Here is a 21679-nt window from a genome sequence, read left to right as displayed (position 1 = left end):
AAAGCGAGATGAACGCCGCAACCCCACAGTCGGCCATGACTGGACCTAATGGTCAGGGGTCCCTTTACCTTTACCCCTGATTCTTATTTATACATGCTGTGAAGCCTGCGTTCCTCCAGTGAAACCTCCAGACAGCACAAGGCGATAAGAGGCCTTCCTGTCCTTACCTTTCAGCGCCAAAGTGGATGGCCCCATGCCAAGGTGACCATCCACTGGCATGGGGACACCACTGAGCAAAACTCCAGGAAGCCACACCCTCCCTCTCGTGTTGTGCCTGGTATTCATCTGCAGCCACCAAATGTAGTCTTTAAAGTGTGAAAATAATGTTTGCCAGAACCTTGGAAGTCAGTGTAGTTTCTCAGTAAGATTTACACTCACTATAAAACCAGGCTAGGGTGGCCCACAGAGCTCCTTGCCCTCCCCCTGACTAAGAGAAGCAGAATAAATGCTTCAAGCTAAGAAAACTCAATGTCACTGTTTTTCATAATTGACTCTTTTCACTTTGCATAACTGCTCCTGATAACGTAAATCTAGCGTTCATTGGCTTTTGTAGATATGGTGCACACTTTAAATTTTAACACTGAATGCACACGATTTATAGTACAATCTGACCCAACTTCCTCTTGAAAGGAAACTGAGTACTCTTTGAGGTATCAAGGACCCTTATGGAGAAGAAAGTTGTTTTCTGGCTTCCTCGTTTCAACCCATAATTTAGAAAATAGTGGTGTATGGATCTGTACATGGATTGAAAACAAACACTCTACTTATATGGTTGAAATACCCCATTTCCTTCGCTGACAATATACAGGCACCAATTCTGAGACATTGTAAATACTGTTCCCGGAGCTCAAGTCAGCAATTACATGCCTATTTTCAGACTCTCATTTAAGAACTTTCCTAGTCTCATCAGAGATGCACAAATCCCCGGGTTAAGTACTCAAAATGGGTATTGATGGTTTCTCTGATGATAAGGATGATGGCAACTTATGAGTGGGAAAACTCGTCTTTTGGGACTCTGGAGGTGAACTGAAGATGATCTCTGGACTAGTCCTGCCTTGGAGAGTCTTCTTTTGCCATTCCTCCCCTCTTTGCTTTAAACAAATCACAGTCAAGTTGTTGTAATAGGCCACTGAAGGACCTTTCTCCTGTAAGGCTGTGTGCTCCCTGAACTTTTTTAAAAAAATCCTGCTTTAAGTATAACATATGCAAGGTAAGCAGCTGTGCCTAGTTACTCTTATTTTTACTATTTTTCAAAATGTATTCTGCTTCTGTTAGTCACAAGGAGGGAAGGAGTGAGGAGATTTCAGCAAGCATTGTTTTAGGACTCCTGCATAGATTGCCACTTATTTATTTAAATTGTTTTATTTATGTGTTCCTGATTTAAATTTGTACCCTGCATTTCCAATCAAAGCAATTTATACTGATCAATATGCAAATGTAAATAATATTATCTCAGACAAATGCCAAATAATAAAAGGTACTAGACAAGGCTATCCCTTATCTCTGTTGTTCATTTTGACATTAGAAATATTGCAGCAGAATATAAGGAGAAACAAGGAACTCAAAGGAATAGAGGTGGGACTCAGAGCCAATAAATTAAGGCCATTTGCTGATGATGTGGTGTTAACATTGGAACAGCATATGGTAAGCATTCCCAAAGCATTAGAAGAAATTAAAAGGTTTGGAGAAGTGGCGGGTTTCAAAATAAATACAGATAAAACCAAAATGTTGGTTAAAAACATGGATGAGCAGCCAAAAAAGGCCTTAGAAAAGATCTCTGGCCTAGAGAGGTTAAAAAGTAAAATATTTCAGGATTTGGCTGTTGGTGAGAAATCTCAACTTATTTCAAGATAATAATATTAAACTGTGGGAAGAGAATAAGAAAGAATTGGAGATTTAGGAAAGGATGGATAAAGCTTTCACTATTAGGCAGAATTTCAGCCATTAAAATGAATGTACTACCTAATATGTTGTTTTTATTCCAATCTATTCCGATTGTAAATAAGTTGCCTCAAAGAATGAAAAAAAGATGGCTTTTTCTGGCAGGGGAAAAAAGCCATGAATCAAACAAAATCTTGATAGATGTAAAGAAAGAGGAGACTTTGCCTTGTCAGACCTACAACTGTATTATGAGGCAGCCTGTTTGTGTTGGCTAAAGCAATGGATCATATTGTAAAATGCAGACATTTTGGATTTGGAAGGCCATGATATAAAATTTGGCTGGCATGCATGTCTTTGGTATGGGAAAGCTAAAATTTATAAGAGTTTTACAAACCACATCATTAGGAAGAATTTATATAGAGTTTGGGAGAAAAACAAAATTTTGTTGGAAAGAAAAATACCTTTGTGGTTATCCCCTATTGAAGCAATTACAATTAATAAAATTAATATGGATAGACAATGGGTGACAAATAGGGAACTGCTGGATTTTACAGGTAGGGAACCCAGACTGAAACCTATGGAGGAATTAAGGAGCCATGTTACGGGTTGATTACAGTACCACCAGTTACTTGATACGTTTAAGATAGATTCAAAAAATGGATTCCTGGACCAAAGTTCACAATTTGAAAAACAATTATTACAGAATAAGGGCAAGCCATTATCTAAAAACTATAACTTTTTATTAGAATAGGAAACAAAATTCGAGCTAGTCAAAGCTTCATATGACACATTGGGCAATAGATGTAGGATACAATATAGATTTAAACCTCTGGGAGAAACTCTGGAAAAACGATTCAAAAATTACTGCATGCTATTAAATGAAAAAGAACTTTATGAAAATGATTCATAGATGGTATTTAACTTCAATTAAGCTAAAATGCTTAAAGCCGAGTCAGATATGTGTTGGAAATGTAAAGAAATGGAGGAAACTTTTTTTCATATGTGGTGGACATGTAAAAAGGTAAAAGAATATTGGGAAATTATTTATAACAAGTTGAAAAAAATGTTCAAAACAACTTTTTCAAAAAGACTGTAGTCCATTTTGATGGGAATAATTCAGACAGAAGTTCCTAGGTGTCAGGAAAAAAATATTTATGTACGCAACAACAGTAGCTTGGGTTTAGTTGCTCAAAAATGGAAAGTGAGGGAGTTTCCAAGCAAAGAGGACTGGCAACTTAAGATGTTAGAATATGCAGAACTTGTAGGTTTATCATATAGAATAAGAGAGCAAGAAGAACATATTATAGAATCATAGAGTTGGAAGAGACCACAAGGGCCATCGAGTCCAACCCCCTGCCAAGCAGGAAACACCATCAGAGCACTCCTGACATATGGTTGTCAAGCCTCTGCTTCAAGACCTCCAAAGAAGGAGACTCCACCACACTCCTTGGCAGCAAATTCCACTGTCAAACAGCTCTTACTGTCAGGAAGTTCTTCCTAATGTTTAGGTGGAATCTTCTTTCTTGTAGTTTGGATCCATATATATTTAAAGAAGAGTGGAAAATATTTATTGAGTATATGGAAAATAACTGTACACAGCTGAAAACGCTGGCAGCATTAAGATAAAATCAACAGTGTAAGTAATTCTGAGTGTTGTAAAAGTGGAGAACTGATTAAAATGGCTAGAGTAAAATATGCAGGAACGAAAGATAAACAGAATGAACCATGGAAGGAGAAGGAGAAGGAGAGAAGTCGTTGGATATTTAACAGTATGTAAAATGTTTATTTTGAACTGAATAATTGAAAACTTAATTCAAAAAATGAAAAAAAAATTGTAACCTGTATTTCCAAACAATCACTGGTGGACAAAGGATGAGGGGTCTGCCCCGGGTGCCATCACAGCTGTCCCTGGGACGCGTGCCACACCCCCACAGGTGGCGCACCACACCCCCGGGAACCTGTGCCAGCCACGCCCCCGCCTGTTCTCCGCTCCCAGGGCCAGAGCACGTAGCTCCGCCACGGCATGCAATATAAAATGATCCTAAAGCAAGAAGGTAAAAAACAAAACAATGACAACTGCCAGTTTTACTGAGTTGCAGACTTAATGTCTGCACATTCAAGGCTCAAATTCTGTATCATTCTATGATTCTTCCCCCCCCCCCCCACTTTTTTAAAAAAACCAAAGCAGCCTGAGCAGGTTGTGAATCTGGGCAGAAGAAGAATGGATGGAGAAAGGTTACGTAACCCATTCAGTGTTCTCTTCGGCTTACAATTACCCTTCCCAAACGGCTTCTTCATCTGGGGTCATCTTCCCACCCCAGGTGGAAATGCAGCTTGGGGAGGTTGAACTGAACACCATCCAGGGTCTTGCCTGATTGGACTTTCTTCCATGCAGGTTTGTTGCTTTACATTTAAAAAGCAAGGAGAATAGAGGCAAGCATCACGTCCAGGGTAGCAGAAAACAGCACAGAAAGAATCAGGGAAAGAATGCAGAAAAATAACCAGGGATGGAAAGAAACGGGGGGGGGGGGGACACTTACCGCCACATCGTTGTTCTTTGATGCTGCTGGTCCTTGCTACTGTTATGTCTGCAACAGCAAATAATTCAATTATGCAGAAGTCATAAAGAAAAACAGCCCAATAGCCCAATATAATTCTTTAACATTTCTGTTCAAGTGTGAACAATATATATATCAGTCTGGTATGAATAATTCTTAACTCAGCAAGAATGCTCTTCACTATCAATCACACACTTTGCTAATTTGCTGTGGAAAAAGAAAACACGCTTCATTCTGCAAACATAGCTGCTGTGGTCCCAGTTATTTCCAGTAAATGCTAGCAGGACCCCCATTTGTGAGACTTCATTGTGAAGCTCTACACACCTCCCCTTCCTACAAAGAGTTGGCAGAGCCCCACACACTGTAGGCAGGTTACGTTTTTGTAAAATGATTTGTAAAAATTACACACTTGCTGGATTCCAGATTAGAAGACAGGAGAAAGATATAAGCAATACCCTTACCTGGTATGAAATTGGAATCGGAAATACATGGGTGACTCTCAGTGGTATTTCCAGAACACTGGTTACCCACAGGAAATAAAACATTGCACCGGCGGGTGCGGAACTGGACGCCGGATGAATCGCAGCCAGACCACTCTGACCAGTCCGACCAGCTATCTGTGACAGCCAAAAAATAAAGAGGGACATGAAGGGGTCAGCCCACACAGCAAATTGTTTTTAAGTGTTTTGTATACTTTTCCTATGAAATAATCCATTTTTATCGCAAAGTTGCCCTGATTCTGCAAGGAAAATCCATGCACACACAAAAAGGATTGCCTAACTTGAGGTGGTTACCATGCACAAAGGATACTGTGAATGTTCAAGAAATGCACATCTAGATCTCGAGACTGCATGTGGGGTGTCCTCAGATGGACCAGGACTGAGTCAAAGCCAATCACCAGCTTGGAGGGCTGGGGGTGGGGGATGAATCCAGCTATTCCCTCCTTCAACCAATAACAAGTCATCAAAGAGTAGAGTGTACTGAAAATTTGTACAATGAAGAGATGCTCGCATCCAGCAACAAGCAAGGAAGCCACTGCTATGCAGGAGGTCACAGAGTCTGAGGCCCAAATGTGCATATTCTTTTGATTCTTTCTTTGAATAAGCAAGGCAGGCGGCATCTCTTAGAAATCCTGTGGCTGCAGAGCTGACCTACAGCAAAACCAGGGCTGGCACCACATCTCACATTCAGTACAGGAGGGCTTCTGTCACAAAAGGTACCTCTGTGTCAAGTTCTCATCCAGAAAGAATACGACCACAGACCCTACGACCTGACATCATCACACAAAGTTTCATGGCCACTTCTTTGCATCACTAGCAGAGGCTCAACGCATGATGTGACAACATCACAATGCAATGTAAATGAGCCCACCTCTATAGGGGGGCACTGAACCTGAGGATGCTCTTTGTGGTGGCAGCTCTTAGTGATGTGTGGGGTCGGTCTAGGACATTGCCGGTATCAAGGCAGAGATTGTTTTACAGCACCTGGGTGCCTCAGCCTCACCATTTTCACAGGGTTGTGGAGATAAAATGGGGGCAGGGAGCTATTTTGTTCTGCAGAAAAGCAAGAGAACGAATGAGCTGGGCTTTCCTGTACCTGGGCATTGCTGTGTATTGCAGAGTGCTTCTTCGGTGTGGAGTCCTAGGCAGATATCACCTCCGTAAGCTGGCGCTGGGTTGCTGCACGAGCGAGTCCTCATATAATGGCCACTTCCACAAGTAGTGGAGCACTTAGACCACGATGACCAGCAGGACCAACCTCCATCAACTGGGAAATGACAAAACTACATTGTTTCTTTCCTCTCAATATGGAGATAAATAGTTGAATTAAGAACACAAGAAGAGTTTGGCAGACCAGGGGCCTTTGGGAACCCCATAAGCATGAGGGCTTCAGCACTCTTCCCCCGGTAATTTCCAGCACCTGGTATTCTGTGACATGCCACCTCAGACACTGGAGGTAGTACACCAGGGGTCAGCAAACTTTTTCAGCAGGGGGCTGGTCCACTGTCCCTCAGACACGGGGTGGGGGGGCAGACTGCATTTTGAAAAAATAATAACAAACGAATTCCTATGCCCCACAAATAACCCAGAGATGCATTTTAAATAAAAGGACACATTCTACTCATGTAAAAACACGCTGATTCCCAGCCCGTCTGCGGGCCGGATTGAGAAGGCGATTGGGCCGCATCCGGCCCCTGGGCCTTAGGTTGCCTACCCATGTAGTACAAACTCATCATGGCCAACAGCCAATTAGAATCAAGGGTCATCTAGTTCAGCCCCCTGCAATGAAGGGATCCTCCTCACAGCCACCCCTGGGTGGGCTCAAACCACCAACCTTCCAATTCACAGCCAGATGCACTGACCCACTGAATCATTCTCATTTGTATTTCATAGTCAAAACCCCCATAAGTAATGGCAAGAGTCTCCAAGCAAAGAGTTTCAGGCATTTTTCTAGATTCCAAAAATCCAGTGTTTTAAAATTGCCCCTCTAGAAAGAGATCACAATATTTTTATTGATATAGGACAGAGGGACAAAAGCCCATCCCAATGGTACATTTTCCAAAGTAGAGGCTGATGGGCCTAGTGGCATCAGACAGAAAAATCAAGGAAATTTAAAGCCCTTTCAAAAGTAACTTTTGTGCCTTCTTTCTACATCTCACTTTAAAAAAACACCCCAAAGAAACCACCACCACCAAAACCATCACAATTTCAATAATAAAGCAAAAGGAACAGTAAAACAAGTCAGCAATCCAACTGTAAAAATTAGTATTTACACAGTGATTAAAAGACAGCAGAGACAACAAAGATACATCTCCTAATTAAAAGTCAATTGAAATAAAAGGCTAAGCAGTTAGCTTGCAGTCCTATACACTCTTAGCTTGGAGTAAGTCCCACTGAAGTCAATGAGGCTTACTCCTGCGTAGACATGCATAGGATTACACTATGTGTATAAAATGTCCTTAGAAACTTTTTTTTTTAAAGAAACCCTTTTGTTCATTTCCTTGGCCACTTACCTGGGCAAGGGAGCATGTTGCATTCCTGGTATTCCAGTGATGGTCCCAGACATGGCAGCCCCCCATACTTTGGCTCAGGGTTGTTGCAAATACGCTTGCGATTTCGAATGCCTCTGCTGCAATCGCGGCTGCACTGGGACCAGGGAGACCAAGGGGACCAGGCACCATTAATGGTGTGAGCTGAGTGACGCCCAGAATGCAGGAATTCACCTGCAAGAAACGGATGCACATGGTACACAAAATGTGTCTACTAAGGAATACAATGATGGTGTGTTTTTTTTAAAAAAAAATACTCTTCTGATTTAATTTGAATTCTCCCACCAGTAATTTTACTACTGAGATATTTAAAAAGTGTACACAAAAAATATAATTTGGTATCAAATCTGACTGTAGTGCAAAGCTGACAGTGGCATGGACCCAAAGTGGCCTTGCCAAAGTCATGAAAAACAGCAATCTGGAGGCAATTAAACAGGGCAGGGCTAAATACTGAAAAAACCAACTGAAGCCCAACAAAAGCAGAATAGATGTATAAAATTCAAGAGAGTTAATTTTAGTCAAATTGATTCTTTTCCAAAAATCTACTGGGCGGAGTATACAACAAATATGGGGACCTGCAAGGCATATTTAATGAACCCAAAGTCCAGTCTACATTTATAATCAATTCTGTGTCCTTTTTATAAGATATTTCTGATGATTATTTTTGTGTAGCATGATTTGTGTATGACTCTTATGAAATGTGAAACAAGTTTTATTTTTAAAAAGGTTATTAACTGATTGATTGATTGATTGACTGACTCTCTGCATAACCTACATTAGATAGGTAGGTAGGTAGATGCAGTGCTACCTCGAGTTACAAACGCTTCAGGTTACTAACTCCGCTAACCTGGAATAATTACCTTGAGTTGAGAACTTGCCCCAGGATGAGAACGAAAATCATGTGCCGGTGGCACAGTGGCAGCAGCAAGAGGCCCATTAGTGAAAGAACGCCTCTAGTTAAGAACAGTTTCAGGTTAAGAACAGACCTCTGGAACAAATTAAGTTCATAACTAGAGGTACCGCTGTAGATAGGAAACCTTTTTTTATCACAGCCCTGCATACCTGTTTGCTTAGGGGCAAATCTCAATCCTCTCAGTAAGGTTAAAGGTAAAGGGACCCCTGACCATTAGGTCCAGTCGTGGCCGACTCTGGGGTTGCTGCGCTCATCTCACTTTACTGGCCGAGGGAGCCGGCGTACAGCTTCCAGGTCATGTGGCCAGCATGACTAAGCCGCTTCTGGCGAACCAGAGCAGTGCATGGAAACGCCGTTTACCTTCCCTATTTACCTATTTGCACATGACGTGCTTTCAAACTGCTAGGTTGGCAGGAGTAAGGTTACTCCTATGTAAATGTGCATAGAATTGCAGCCTTATGTATCAGATCAACCCCCCCCCCCAACCTCTCTGAATGTATCTGTGGTCTGTACAGTGACATCCCTCCCTCTCATAGGAATCTCCCCCAGGGCCAGACTTAGGGTAGCGCGGGTGGTTCCCCCACACAGGGCGCCAAGCTGAGGGGGTGCAAAATTGGGAAGATCCATTTGAGGGTGCCAAATTCTTGTACAGGGTGTCGTATTACGAAAGATAATCAAAGTTCCCACATGACACTTCCCAAAACTGGGCCTCTGAGAAACAAGAGGGAGGTACTGTCTTGTTCAAGGAAACACCAAGATTTGCAGAAGTCAACGTGCTTAAAGGAAAAGGACCCTAAAGATGCAACCCAATAGTCCAGCAGGGACTGAGCTTGCTTCCTGGACACAGAATGCTCTGGACAAGGAGAACAAGGGCCTGGCTGGCTGACAGGAAACCTGAACAAGATCAGTCCACAGCATTAGCATTTTGTTGCAGGCCCCAGTTGTGTGGACATTCACATATAGCAGATAAGAGATGTTCTAAGGATCTCATGAACATTATCTCAATAATCCGTACAAAAATTCAGCAAGGTAGGCCAATAGTATTTCTCCATATTGTAAATGCTGGACGAAAAGAGTAGCTAGACTGAGACCACCTAGTGAGTTAATGACAGAGGCAAGATTTGAATCTTGGGTTTCTTTTTTGCAGCTAGAAGGACGCTCAGTAATTAGAGCGGATAGAACCGCCGAATCCGGGAAGAGCAGAGGAGGAGGAATTTGCGTTTATATAAATAACAACTGGAGCTCGGACATTAAACAAATGGACACGCATTGTTCTCCTGACTTGGAGTACCTAGTGGTGAAGTGCCGCCCTTTTTATTTGCCACGTGAGTTTAATGTTGTCATAATAACAGCGGTGTATATACCTCCCGATGCAAATACTACTACAGCTATGGGTCACCTGCTAACTGCTATTAGCAAACAGCAGCGGGCCCACCCGGATGGAGCATTTGTGGTTGCTGGTGATTTCAATCGAGCCGATTTAAGGACTGTGCTTCCTAAGTTCCACCAGTATGTTGATTGTCCCACTAGGGGGGGAAATACCCTAGACCGAGTATATAGTAACATCATGCATGGATACAAGACCAAGCCCTTGCCCAATTTGGGACAGTCAGACCACATATCCTTACTTATGATACCATCATATAGACCTCTTGTACGCAGAATTAGACCATCAACTAGAGAGATACGAGTGTGGCCAGCAGGTGCATCCGAGCAACTTCAAGACTGCTTTCGGAACACTGAATGGTCACTTTTTGTGGAGAATAATGTGGACACATACGCTTCAATAGTACTGTTCTATGTCAAAAGCTGCATTGATGTCGTTACTACCACCAAACAAATACGGGTGTTTCCTAACAACAAGCCCTGGCTAAACAGGGATGTGTATCTTCTGTTAAAGGCAAGAAATGCTGCTTTTCACTCTGGCGATGCGCAACAGTATAGAGAAGCTAGAGCCAAACTGAAAAAGGGCATTAGGGATGCCAAAGCTATGTACTGCCGGAGGATCGAAAAGCATTTTGAGAGCTCCGACCCTCGTCGAGTATGGCAAGGCCTGCGACAAATTACAGGGCAAAATATTAAAAACTAACTGGCTAGCAGCAGTGCGCACCTGGCTGATCAGCTGAATCAATTCTTCAGTCGTTTTGAGGTGGGAACTGGAACCACCGTCACTACAGCATTGGCTACCAGCACATCATCAGAAACTATTACTGATAAACAACCATTTTTATTACAGACCTCCGACGTACAACGTGCTTTTCGGAGCATTAATATTAGGAAGGCAGCTGGACCGGATGGAATTATGGGACGAGTTATTAGGGACTGTGCTGCAGAATTAGCTGGTGTATTTACGGACATTTTTAATCTATCCCTGTTGCAGGGTTCTGTCCCTACCTGCCTGAAGACATCGATTATAGTGCCAGTCCCTAAACAGTCAGTGGTGGTATCTCTCAATGACTACAGACCAATAGCCCTAACATCTGTCGTTATGAAATGCTTTGAGAGATTGGTGCTAGATTATATTAAGGCTGGTCTTCCATCCACTCTAGACCCGTTCCAGTTTGCATACAGAAGAAATAGATCTACTGATGATGCTATTTCCATCGCTGTCCATACTGTACTGAGTCATCTAGAATGACAGGGAACCTACGCAAGGCTGTTGTTTGTGGACTACAGTTCTGCCTTTAATACAATTCTACCAGACAGGTTATTCCTTAAAATGACCAATTTGGGTATACATCAGAAGATCTGTTTGTGGGTAAGGAATTTCCTGACCGATAGGCCGCAGACAGTGAGAATGGGACCTTACTATTCTTCTACTCTAGTATTAAGCACAGGAGCCCCTCAGGGGTGTGTGTTAAGCCCCTTTCTCTATTCCCTGTACACATTTGATTGCACCCCACTGTATAAGTCCAACACAATCATCAAATTTGCGGATGATACAACAGTGGTGGGGCTCATTAGTGAGAATGATGAGGCTGCTTCTAGGAAAGAAGTACAGGGGTTAATTCAATGGTGTAAAGAAAATAATCTTATGCTTAACACCAAAAAAACCAAAGAACTCATAATTGATTTTAGGAGAAAGAAAAGTGTATTTTTACCATTGCACATAAATGGCGAGGAGGTGGAGAGGGTTGGTAGTTTTAAATACCTGGGCATTTACATCTCTGAGGACCTCTCATGGACTGCAAATATTAATATGGTTGTGAGGAAGGTGCAGGGGAGGTTGTATTTCCTGAGAATGCTCAGGGGATTGAATCTATCTTAGCACCTACTTCTGTCCTATTATCACAGTACCATTGAGAGTGTCTTAACCTATAGTATATTATCGTGGTATGGGAGCAGCTCTGAAATGGATAAAAAAGCTTTACAGAGAATAATTAAAATTGCCCAGAATGTTATTGGGCTCCAACTACCAACCCTGGATGAGATCTTCACGTCTCGCAGCTTGAAGAAGTCACACAATATCCTGAGAGATCCCACCCATCCTGCTCACAACCTCTTTGAACTGTTGCCTTCGGGCAGAAGATACAGGACAATGAAAACACGAACCACACGCCTTCTGAATAGTTTCTATCCAAGAGCTCTGATTGCACTAAATAATGATCTCAGGGCCAGTTGTAAGAAATAGCAAGCAGTGAGTAGTAAGGAATGAGATAGGTTTTAGGTTATGCTATGCTTCTAATAGGTTATGTTATATTCTGGATTATGTTATGTTCTAATAGATTATGTCTGAATAGGATGAGAGTGTTGGAGATATGTGCGAATGTGTATGTGAATCCGGTCTTGGGTGTTTGATTTTCGTTGTTGTGTATACTGTGTATATACGGACAATGACAATAAATTTATCTAATCTAATCTAATCTAATCTTGGCTCAGTCTCCTAACCTGCACATTGGTTCTTTTTCGCTCTCTTCCTTCAATCTTAGAACTACTTTCATTTGCAGACTCTCAACCGTTGCAATTACCAGGCCATTTTTAATTAAGAAAAAAAATCAAAGTTAAGAGAGACAATGATAAAAGCCTTTGGATATTTGGGATGCTGCCAGAAAAAGGAGCGTCTGCTATTGTTGTCTCCTGGCCCAGAGTCAAGGATGAACTGGAGTAATGGACAAGTTGTAACAACATAAGTTTGGTGGAGCCTTAGGAAATGCTGCACAATGGCTACAATGTTGCTGCAGTGAAAGATTGTTTAAAAATGGGGCAGGAAGGCACTGAGATGAAGAATGTGGCAAGAAATGGCACCACAAGCATTTCAAAGCAGCCATATTTCCGCCTTGTACTTAAGCACTAGGTGAGAAGGAATTCCATGTGGGCAAGAGGACAGACTGGAAGCGCTCTGTCCTCCTCTGGGCTCAGCTAAGAAACCCAAAGGACTGTCAGAGAAGGAAAGTCCCTTTCTCTGGGCTCCTTCTGGCAACCTATTTATTGAGCATTCATTCTTATTTACTTGCACAAAGCTTATGCAGAGGACATATTATATCGAACATTTGTTCTGATTTGTTTGCAGGGAAGTTAAGACGACAATGAGCAGCCATCCTGCACTGCTCACACGGCGGTTATACATCTTCCCATTAATCATTTGTTCATTCCACACTTTTCAGTGCCTGTTTCAAGCAGCAAAAGGGTGCCAGAGAGAGTGCAAACCTATATTTCCCAGAATGTGCTTGGATTCATCCCACAAAATAGTGACAGGGGCCTCTGTTTGCAAGCTGCTATACTATATTCTGAATTTTGCTTCACAGACATATAATGCTTCCATTTTCACCAGAAATTCACCTGCCTACCTCTACACACATGCAAACAAGAATCAGAGAGCAAGGGAGCTCTAGCCAACACCTGCATGTGCTGTGGCAAGCTGCACTGCAGCAATAAAAAACTGAGGGAAAACAGTGAGGATAGACTAAGCCCATTCACTTCACCTGTCTCAGTCTCTGGCTTTTAATAGCACAAAAAAGTACTACGGCTGTGGCTGATTTCAAAGGAGGGTTTGGTTGAGGGATAACCTGGCTGAATTGCACCTGGCAGTATTGCCACAGCTTCCAAAATAGAAACTACACATTATCTCAGGTTCCCAAACTGAAGGGGAAGCTTGAAATCAGTGGTTGGGGCAAAAAGTGATTATTCTTCTTCCTCTCTCCAATCTTCCCAGCTGTTGTCCCCTCAGGCTTATTTAATATTTTGCCATCCAGCAGGAGATATGTGATTTTTAAACTCCAGGCAAGGAGCACTGGTGACTCTCCTAGAAATCTTTTTTAAAAGGTAGACTTCATGAAGCTAAGATTAGGTGGACGCATAACATGCAACTGACTGACAAGCTACCAAAATACTGGACTGGAACCAGGTACCAAATCCTATTTTGCAGGGATTTGTGGTGGGTGAAGCAGCATGTGGAAGAATGGGCTGCACATTCATCAAAGGAAAGGATGATATAAAAAACGGGGGAACTGCCAACTTTTTAGAGGTTAAGATACAAGTTCAAACAATCTCAGACTTGACAGCTGGGCAGACAGTATTAATATGAAACCTATTAAGGGAAAATATAAAGTATTACTCACAGGAAGCAAAAATCAAATGCATGAGATGGGACATAACTGGAAAAACTTTTAAGTTTGCCAAGAAGGGTTTGGGATAAATAATGAATTACCAGGAGGCTGATGTTGTGGCAAAAATGGAATATGCCACATATTAACTGGGAAGCACCATCATCTCTGAATTCTGAGAAATTTCAATAAGATTCTATGAAGTACTGGCGAATTGGCACACAATGTAAAGTTCTGGGTGCCACAACAGAAAGAAGCAGAAAAAAACATTGAAAAAATGCCACGTTCAGATGAGAGCAATGAAGATGATTAAAGGGGGGGGGGGATCTAGACTGAAAATTGTAAGAATGAAATCAGAAGCCTGGTTATATTTAGCTGCAAGGAAGGAGACTGAAAGTTGAGAGGTTTCAAATATGTAAAAGATGTCATGAAATGAGGAAGAGCTATAGCTTTCTACCAGTTTCAATGTTAGGGAAAATGCCCCAATGATAAGAGCTGTTCAGCAATCAATCCAGCTACCTGGGAAGGTTCCAGAATCTTCTGTGAGACTTTCAAGGAGAGGCTGAGCCGGCAAGAAAGCTTCCACTGCATGATATATTGCATTTCGGAAGGAGGCTGGGGAAAGGAAGGCACCAGATTCTGCCCAAAGTTCCGCCCTTTGGGACATGGTCTCCCCCACAGCAGCATTTCCTCCTTTGCCACAGAAAGGAACGGCACCCGTTGACTGTGCAGTGCGCACGGGAGAGATGTATGTGCCACAGGAGTCAATAGCTAATTTACTTTCTTAATCAAAGAGCACAATGTCAAAGGGGAGCCACTAGAGATGGGCAAATTCTGCCACACTACTGATACTGGAATCATCAGTATCTGACAGAGGCAGTATGTTTGATCCTCACCTGAACTTTGTCCTTGAGAACAGCATGTGGTCCCTTAATCAGTAACAGATTTCCTGCAGTAGCAGGAAAGGTCTCAGCTGATGACCTTTGAGGACCCTTTTATGCCTAGGGACCCAACTCAGGCTGATGGCAAAGTTGGGGCGGGGGAGGTTGCTCCTGGACTGACAATGTTATTGGACGCACCTCATTATGATCTTCCACAAAGCGTGTCCTGCTTTGGCCCACTGTGGCAATAGGTGCTTTGCTAGTGGTTCTATCAGTACCAACAAAACCAAAGTCACCTCCAGCCATAGCAATGGCAAGAAACCTAAGATTCTGATGCACATAGCTGCTTACCATCTGTTGAGCATCCAGTGGTCCCGTCGCTGGAACAGTAACGCATTTCAATCCTCTGCCTTCCCACATCTAACAAACTTGCATCAGGCAGCCGTGCCTTGCAGGTGTATCGGAATCGTTGTTCATAGTGCCCACCGTTGTCGGAGATGTTCACCGGAGTCCATGGGGTCCAAGGAGTTGTCTTTTTCAACTCTGGGCAGGGGCTGGTGTTGCAGCCTTGATACTCCTGAAGGAAAGGGGTTGATTACTTCTATTTAGTGTCTAGCATGGCCCACAAACACCTTGAAACTTTGCATACACTCTCTGGGCCAAAGGGGTTTAGAAACTATAATATCATTGTTTAAACATGGAAATTAAGGTTATTTGGGTGCTCCTATACTCACAATGCCTGCATTAATAAAGCACAACCTTACTATAATATTCATTATGAGACAAACCCAAGAACTAGACTGTAGGATTCCGAGGCAGCAGCTGCTACTTTTGACGATTTTTAGTTGGTTTATTTCTTTATTGGATTTTGTTGTTGTTGTTGCTCCCAGAATAGCTTTTAGAATTTTTCTTGGCACCTGTCTGTCTCGAGGGACAATGGAGTGCATCCCCAGTGTGTGTGTGTGTGTGTGTGTGTGTGTGTGTGTGTGTGAAATCACAGCACCTGCTGTGGCTGCAGAAACTGGTAACTCATAACTGTTGCCTCCTGTGCTGTTTTTGCTGCATTACCAGCACTGAAGTGACCTCCCTGGGGTGCAAGACTGGGCAGTGTATATGAAAGTCCTGGGCTGCCCAGACAACAAGACCCTTCTCTTGGCCTCACTGATGTGGTCCAAAGGAAAGCAGAGCAATATGTTTGGCACCAGCTTGGCTGCAGGAATTGCCGGAAGGAGGTGTACAATATGCCATCCAACTGTCTTAGGGACTCCACTCCGAATTTGTGTAGGATTTACTCCTTAGTACTTTCTTTTCCCGAAGATTTCCCCTTAAGGCAGTGGGTAAGTGTTTAGACTGCCTCTTACATAACAGAATGGCAGTGAGGCTCTGAAAGGTTGGCTGACTCTTTTCTAGATTCCCACCCCCAAAAAGAGTTGCTTTATTGGGAAACGATGCATGCCACATCTTTTGTAAGCTCAGCCTGCCCCAATCTGGCGCCTTCCGAATGTTGTGGACTACAGTTCTATCAGCTCAGGGTTCTGCTGGCTGGGACTGATGGGATTTGCAGTCCAAAACATCTGCAGGGCACCAGGTTGGCAAAGGCTGGCAAACCACTTTGTTCGAACCAGCAGCCACTGAACCACTCACATTTTACTACAAAGTTTTCTCATTTTTAGGCCCTCGGGTTAATGCTGCTCAGCACATAATCTCTGGCTTTTCCTTCTAAATATACAGTTAGCATGAACAAGCTATAACGCAGCTTCAAACGAGAGTCATAATTACAGCAGCTAAAAAAGAGAAGCATTTCCCCCCTTCTACCCTGTGCACTGCCATTGACTTTTCATGGGTAAATGCCAAATCACACCCTTCAATATAAAAAGCCACGGCAGGTCAACACAGGTCTTTGCTTGCGCTGTCTTACGACATTGCGCACTCTCTCTCTCTGACCTTTTTTTTTAACCATTCAGAATTAAAGGTTCTCAAAGGAAGATCAAAGTAACCCTTTCCACTCCAAAGACTGAAAGGGCACCATTCCAGAAGCCTGAATCTGCCATTCCCAGAAGCCACTGAGAAGAAGCGAGGGGATTGGGAGCAGGAGACACTGGCTTGAGACCCAGGTTGATCCCAGTTTTATTTATTTAATTTATGGGTCACACTTCAGTAAAACTACAGGGAAAACATGCAAGTGAAACAACAATGAAAACAAGGGCACAGAGTAGATCAACACAGCAGTGAAACTCAACAGAGCAGATCAAACAAACATTAAATCCAGCTTGCATCCCATGCTAGAATGCCTGGACAAATGAAAACATTTTTCCCTGGTGCATCACGGTTGGCACCAGTTGAGCCTCCCTAAGGAGGGCATTCCAGAAGCAGGGGGCCATGACCAAAAAGTCCTTCTCCTTGGTAATCACCCAGCTCGCCTCAGGTGCAAAACAGAGCCGGTGCCGAGGTCTCAGGCCACTCCAGATGTTAGAGGGAAGCGTCAGGGCTTTGTGTTGTGCCCTGAAATGGACACGCAGCTACCAGCACTGTTTAAGAGCAGGTTTTGAATCATCAGTCCCAGTTAGTAATCCAGGCTGTATTCCTTGCCCTCACTCCCCTCCAGTGGGACTTTGCAGGGTGGAGGAGTCACTGGAGCAACCACAGCCCAGCTGTTAATCGTGGCTGCTATGGAGGGTGGTGCTGCGGAGACTTCCGGTCGGCGCCAGCGCTTAATGGCGGTCCTCCCTTCGAGCTCCGGAGGAGGACTGCTTCACGAGTTCGGGTCTGACCGCTACGGCGAAGCGGGGACCCCTAAAATCACAGGCGCAGAAGCCTGTGAACAAGGAGACTCGGTGGGCACCATTTGCGCCCCCTTTACTGTAAAGGAGCCTTTTTAAAGGCTCCGGAGTGGCATCGGGGGTGCGCGCGGTGCTGAGAGTCGCTACCCAGTCCGTGAAGTGAAGCCGCGTCGCCATAGGTGGAGAGCGCCGATTCCTTCTTGAAATCTGGACTGAAATTGAATACCCGTAAGTAGGATTGGAAAGCTTACTGGACTTTAAAAATTTATTGTTTGAAATTCGGCCGAAAACAGAAAAGGCAAAATAAAGGAAGTCTTCCTTCCCCGGACTGCATGACAGCTAAAGCAACGAAATTCCAAAGCTGCAATTGGAGGAAAACTAAATTTGAACTGTTTAACTTTGACATTGAACTTAAATTCCCCCTTAGCAAGCAGGAGCAAGGGGGAAAAGGAGGTGGATTTGGCTTAACCTGCATGGAAAAATAAAGGGAAGAAAAGCTTTCTGCCGTTCTTGACTCTGGGAACGGACTGCCTGAGTAAAGCACTGAGAAGGTGAGCTGTCAGATAAAGACTTGTTACAAAGTTGGGACCTTATGTGATACAAGTTTGAGGCTTTATTGAAACTACAAATTGTCAGTTTGTATATATTGGAAGATTGCTGCCAAAACTTTGTTTCTGTGGGGATTTTTTGTTTCTTTGTCTTTCTGCCTACTGGACACTTTGAATTACTCCCTCTAGAGGGTTGAGTGGTAACAGCTGTAACATAGACTGTAAAAAAACAAGTCAGTGGATTTTTCCATACAAAAGCTGCTCCTGTGAGAACGACCTTGGGATATGAGTGGCCCAGCAGAAGAGATAGCAACAAGATCTAAAGCCAAAGCTGCACAAAAGAAAGGGGGCTCAATATCAAGTACACTGCCAACAAGGCAGGTGGGCAGGAAAAAGTCACAAATATACCTATGGATCCAGTGACACAAGCACTACTTAAAATAAATGAATCTTTAGAAGTTTTGACAAAGCAGAGCTCAGAAAATACCAAACAGTTGACAGAACTTTCTAAAAAATTGGACTTAAACACCAAAAGTATTACATCTAATACAGAAACTATAAATAAATTGATTGAAGAAAACGCCACAACTCGAAAAATTGCTGAGGAAGCTAAAACTACTGCAGAAACTGCACAGGAAAAATTAGTACCAGTCTGCAAAAAGCTGGATGAACATGAGGCGGCCTTGTCTTTGTGGGAGATGCAGAGGAAGGAGAGGAATTTGAGATTAAGACTTGTCCCTGAAAGTGAAAAAGACAACCTAGTGGACTTTCTCACAAAAGAATTTTCAGAATTCTGGCAGGTAAACTTAGAGGAAGAGGAATTTAAGATTACAGCTGCCTTCAGATTGGGAAGGAGGCAAAACAGGAAGATTCCAAGGGATTGTCTGATAACCTTAAGATCTAAAGAAGAAAGAGATAAAATATTAAATTTACGTTACCAGAGATCTCTAGAGATTGAAGATGCTTTTGTGCAGATTTACAAGGACATCCCTAAGTACATCCTGGAGGCAAGAACTCACTACAAGAACCTGGTTTACTTGCTGAAAAAGAACAATTTACCTTTCAGGTGGGAATTTCCACAAGGTTTGTCTTTCAACTATAAAGGGAAGAAAGTTAAAATAAGAACAGTACAAGATAAAGAGCAATTCTTGGAAAGAAACGAGGAGGACCTGCAGAAAGGAGTGGTGGAATTGACCCCGGAAGTAGAGATAAGCAATTTGTCATTTGGACTTAAACCATCGACGGAAGAAGAACAGCCGCAGGGAGCGACTGGAGAAGCAACTAATTAAACAACAAGATGGCTCTGCAATTTCTAAGCTGGAATTGTAATGGACTTAACCTTCCCAGAAAAAGACTGAGGTCTTTCACATTTTGAAGAGAGAACAATTGGACTTGATTTGTTTACAAGAAACTCATGTGACTAGGGCACATAGAAAATTGCTTATAAACAAAAGATTAGGACAGGAATTCATTTCATCAGATAAAGTAAAGAAAAGAGGAGTCGTGATTTATGCAAAGGAGAAGTTGGCCCCAAAATTAATTTTTAAAGATGAACAAGGAAGATTTTTGGCAATTGAAATACAAGTTCAAGGAGAAAAATTTTTGACAGTTGGAATTTATGCACCAAATGAAGGGAAGGTAGAATTTTTTAAGAAGTTGCATGAGACTTTAATGGACTATTTGGACTATAATGTAATTATGATGGGAGACATGAATGTCATGGTCTCTACAAACATGGATAAAGCACAAAGACAGGTGGTCTCTAAGGACGGGAGATTACCAAAGACTTTCTTCAAAATGACTGAGAATATGGATCTGATTGACATCTGGAGAACAAGGAACCCTCTTGAGAGAGAGGGAACCTTTTTCTCCGAAGCAAAAATGACATGGACAAGAATTGACCAAATATGGATTACTAGTGGGATGGCTCCAAAGATAAAAAAAGTAGAAATCTGCCCAAAGACTTGTTCTGACCATAATGCTGTAAAGATGGAGATGAAATTAACAACAGCTGGTTCCTTCAGATGGAGAATGAATGACACCCTATTTAGAGATGAAGAGATTTACAAAAAGGCCCAAAAAACTTTGAAAGACTACTTTGAGATAAACCTGAAGACAGAGGTGGAGAAAAGAGTAATTTGGGACGCAAGTAAAGCAGTGATGCGAGGTTTCCTAATACAACAGAACTCCTTAAAGAGGAAGAGACAAAATGAGAAGATAAGATTTTGGAAAAGATAAAAGAAGGTGAAAAGAAATTGAGATCCAAACTAAAGCCTCATGAGGTTTTGAGAGAAATTAAGTTCTACCAGATGCAGTATATGGAACTGATGAATCAAGAGATAGGATGGAAAATTAAGCAAATGAGACAAAGGACATTTGAATCAGCAGATAAATGTGGGAAACTTCTTGCATGGCAACTGAAGCAGAGACAAAAACTGAATACTGTTACAAGTCTGGAGGTGGAAGGAGAGAACATTTTTAAACCAAATGAGATCAGTAATTGTTTTCAGAGTTATTTCAGAAGACTATACGCACGAGGGCCGGAGAATGAAGGAGAAATAGATGATTTTCTTTAAAAATATGTACTACAAAGAATTTCACAACAAAGTACGATGGTTTTGAATGAGAAAATAACAGAACAAGAAATAGAGGGTGCCATCCAGAATATGAAATTGGGGAAATCTCCAGGACCGGATGGATTGACCTCCAGATATTATAAAGCTCTGAAGGAATGGTTAATACAACCGTTGAAGGAGGTCTGCAATGAAATTTTAGAGGGGAAAAGGGCACCCGAATCGTGGAAAGAAGCATTTATTACACTTATACCAAAAACTGAGACTGAAAAGAACCAGATCAAGAACTACCGCCCTATATCATTACTTAATGTGGATTATAAAATATTTGCTGACATTTTAGCAAAAAGGTTGAAGAAGGTGTTGGTGGAGGAGATTCACAAGGACCAGGCTGGCTTTCTCCCTGGGAGACATATGTCAGATAATGTAAGAAACATAATTGACATTATAGAACTGTTAGAAGTTAACATTAATACGAAGGCTGTACTAATATTTGTGGATGCGGAGAAAGCTTTTGACAACATTTCTTGGAGTTTTATGAAGAAGAATCTCCATGGGATGGGGGTAGGCCAAAGGTTTGAAAATGGTATAGGTGCAATATACTCTGAACAAAAAGCAAAGTTAATTGTAAATAATGTGGTTACTGAAGAACTTCTTATAGAAAAAGGGACACGACAGGGGTGCCCAATATCCCCATTGCTTTTTATATCTGTCTTGGAGGTTTTGTTAAACATGATCAGGAGAGACCAGTTGGTTAAAGGAATTCAGGTCGGAGCCAAACAATATAAACTGAGGGCTTTTGCAGATGACTTAGTATTGACCCTACAACAGCCAGATACTAGTACGAAAAGAGTTTTAGAAATAATTCAAGATTTTGGTCAGGTAGCAGGATTTAAGTTGAATAAGCAAAAAACTAAAGTTTGGAGAAAAACTTAACAAATATTGAAAGAGAG

The 21679-nt window shown here is 42.3% G+C and overlaps 1 protein-coding gene across 3 annotated transcripts in view; it reads right to left on the bottom strand.

Annotated features, from left to right (window-relative positions):
* SEMA5A (semaphorin 5A) overlaps positions 1-21679 on the bottom strand; it is a 163398-nt gene that overhangs the window by 8326 nt on the left and 133393 nt on the right. For 2 of the 3 annotated variants that reach the window (XM_083748584.1, XM_083748585.1), the window contains exons 16-20: positions 15177-15402; positions 7453-7662; positions 6036-6206; positions 4901-5056; positions 4422-4469 (exon numbers count right to left, since the gene is read on the bottom strand). In XM_083748584.1, coding sequence (XP_083604710.1) covers positions 4422-4469; positions 4901-5056; positions 6036-6206; positions 7453-7662; positions 15177-15402 — 811 coding nt within the window. Of the gene's footprint in view, positions 1-193; positions 2457-3720; positions 3923-4421; positions 4470-4900; positions 5057-6035; positions 6207-7452; positions 7663-15176; positions 15403-21679 lie in introns of those variants that run through there. The other variant, XM_083748586.1, reaches the window with a different exon arrangement.

Source organism: Podarcis gaigeae (genome assembly GCF_964106915.1).
Source record: "Podarcis gaigeae genome assembly, chromosome: 7".
Taxonomy (NCBI): Eukaryota; Metazoa; Chordata; class Lepidosauria; order Squamata; family Lacertidae; genus Podarcis; species Podarcis gaigeae.
The sequence above is the reverse complement of the archived record's forward strand: the minus strand, read 5'-3'. Positions and strand labels throughout refer to the sequence as shown.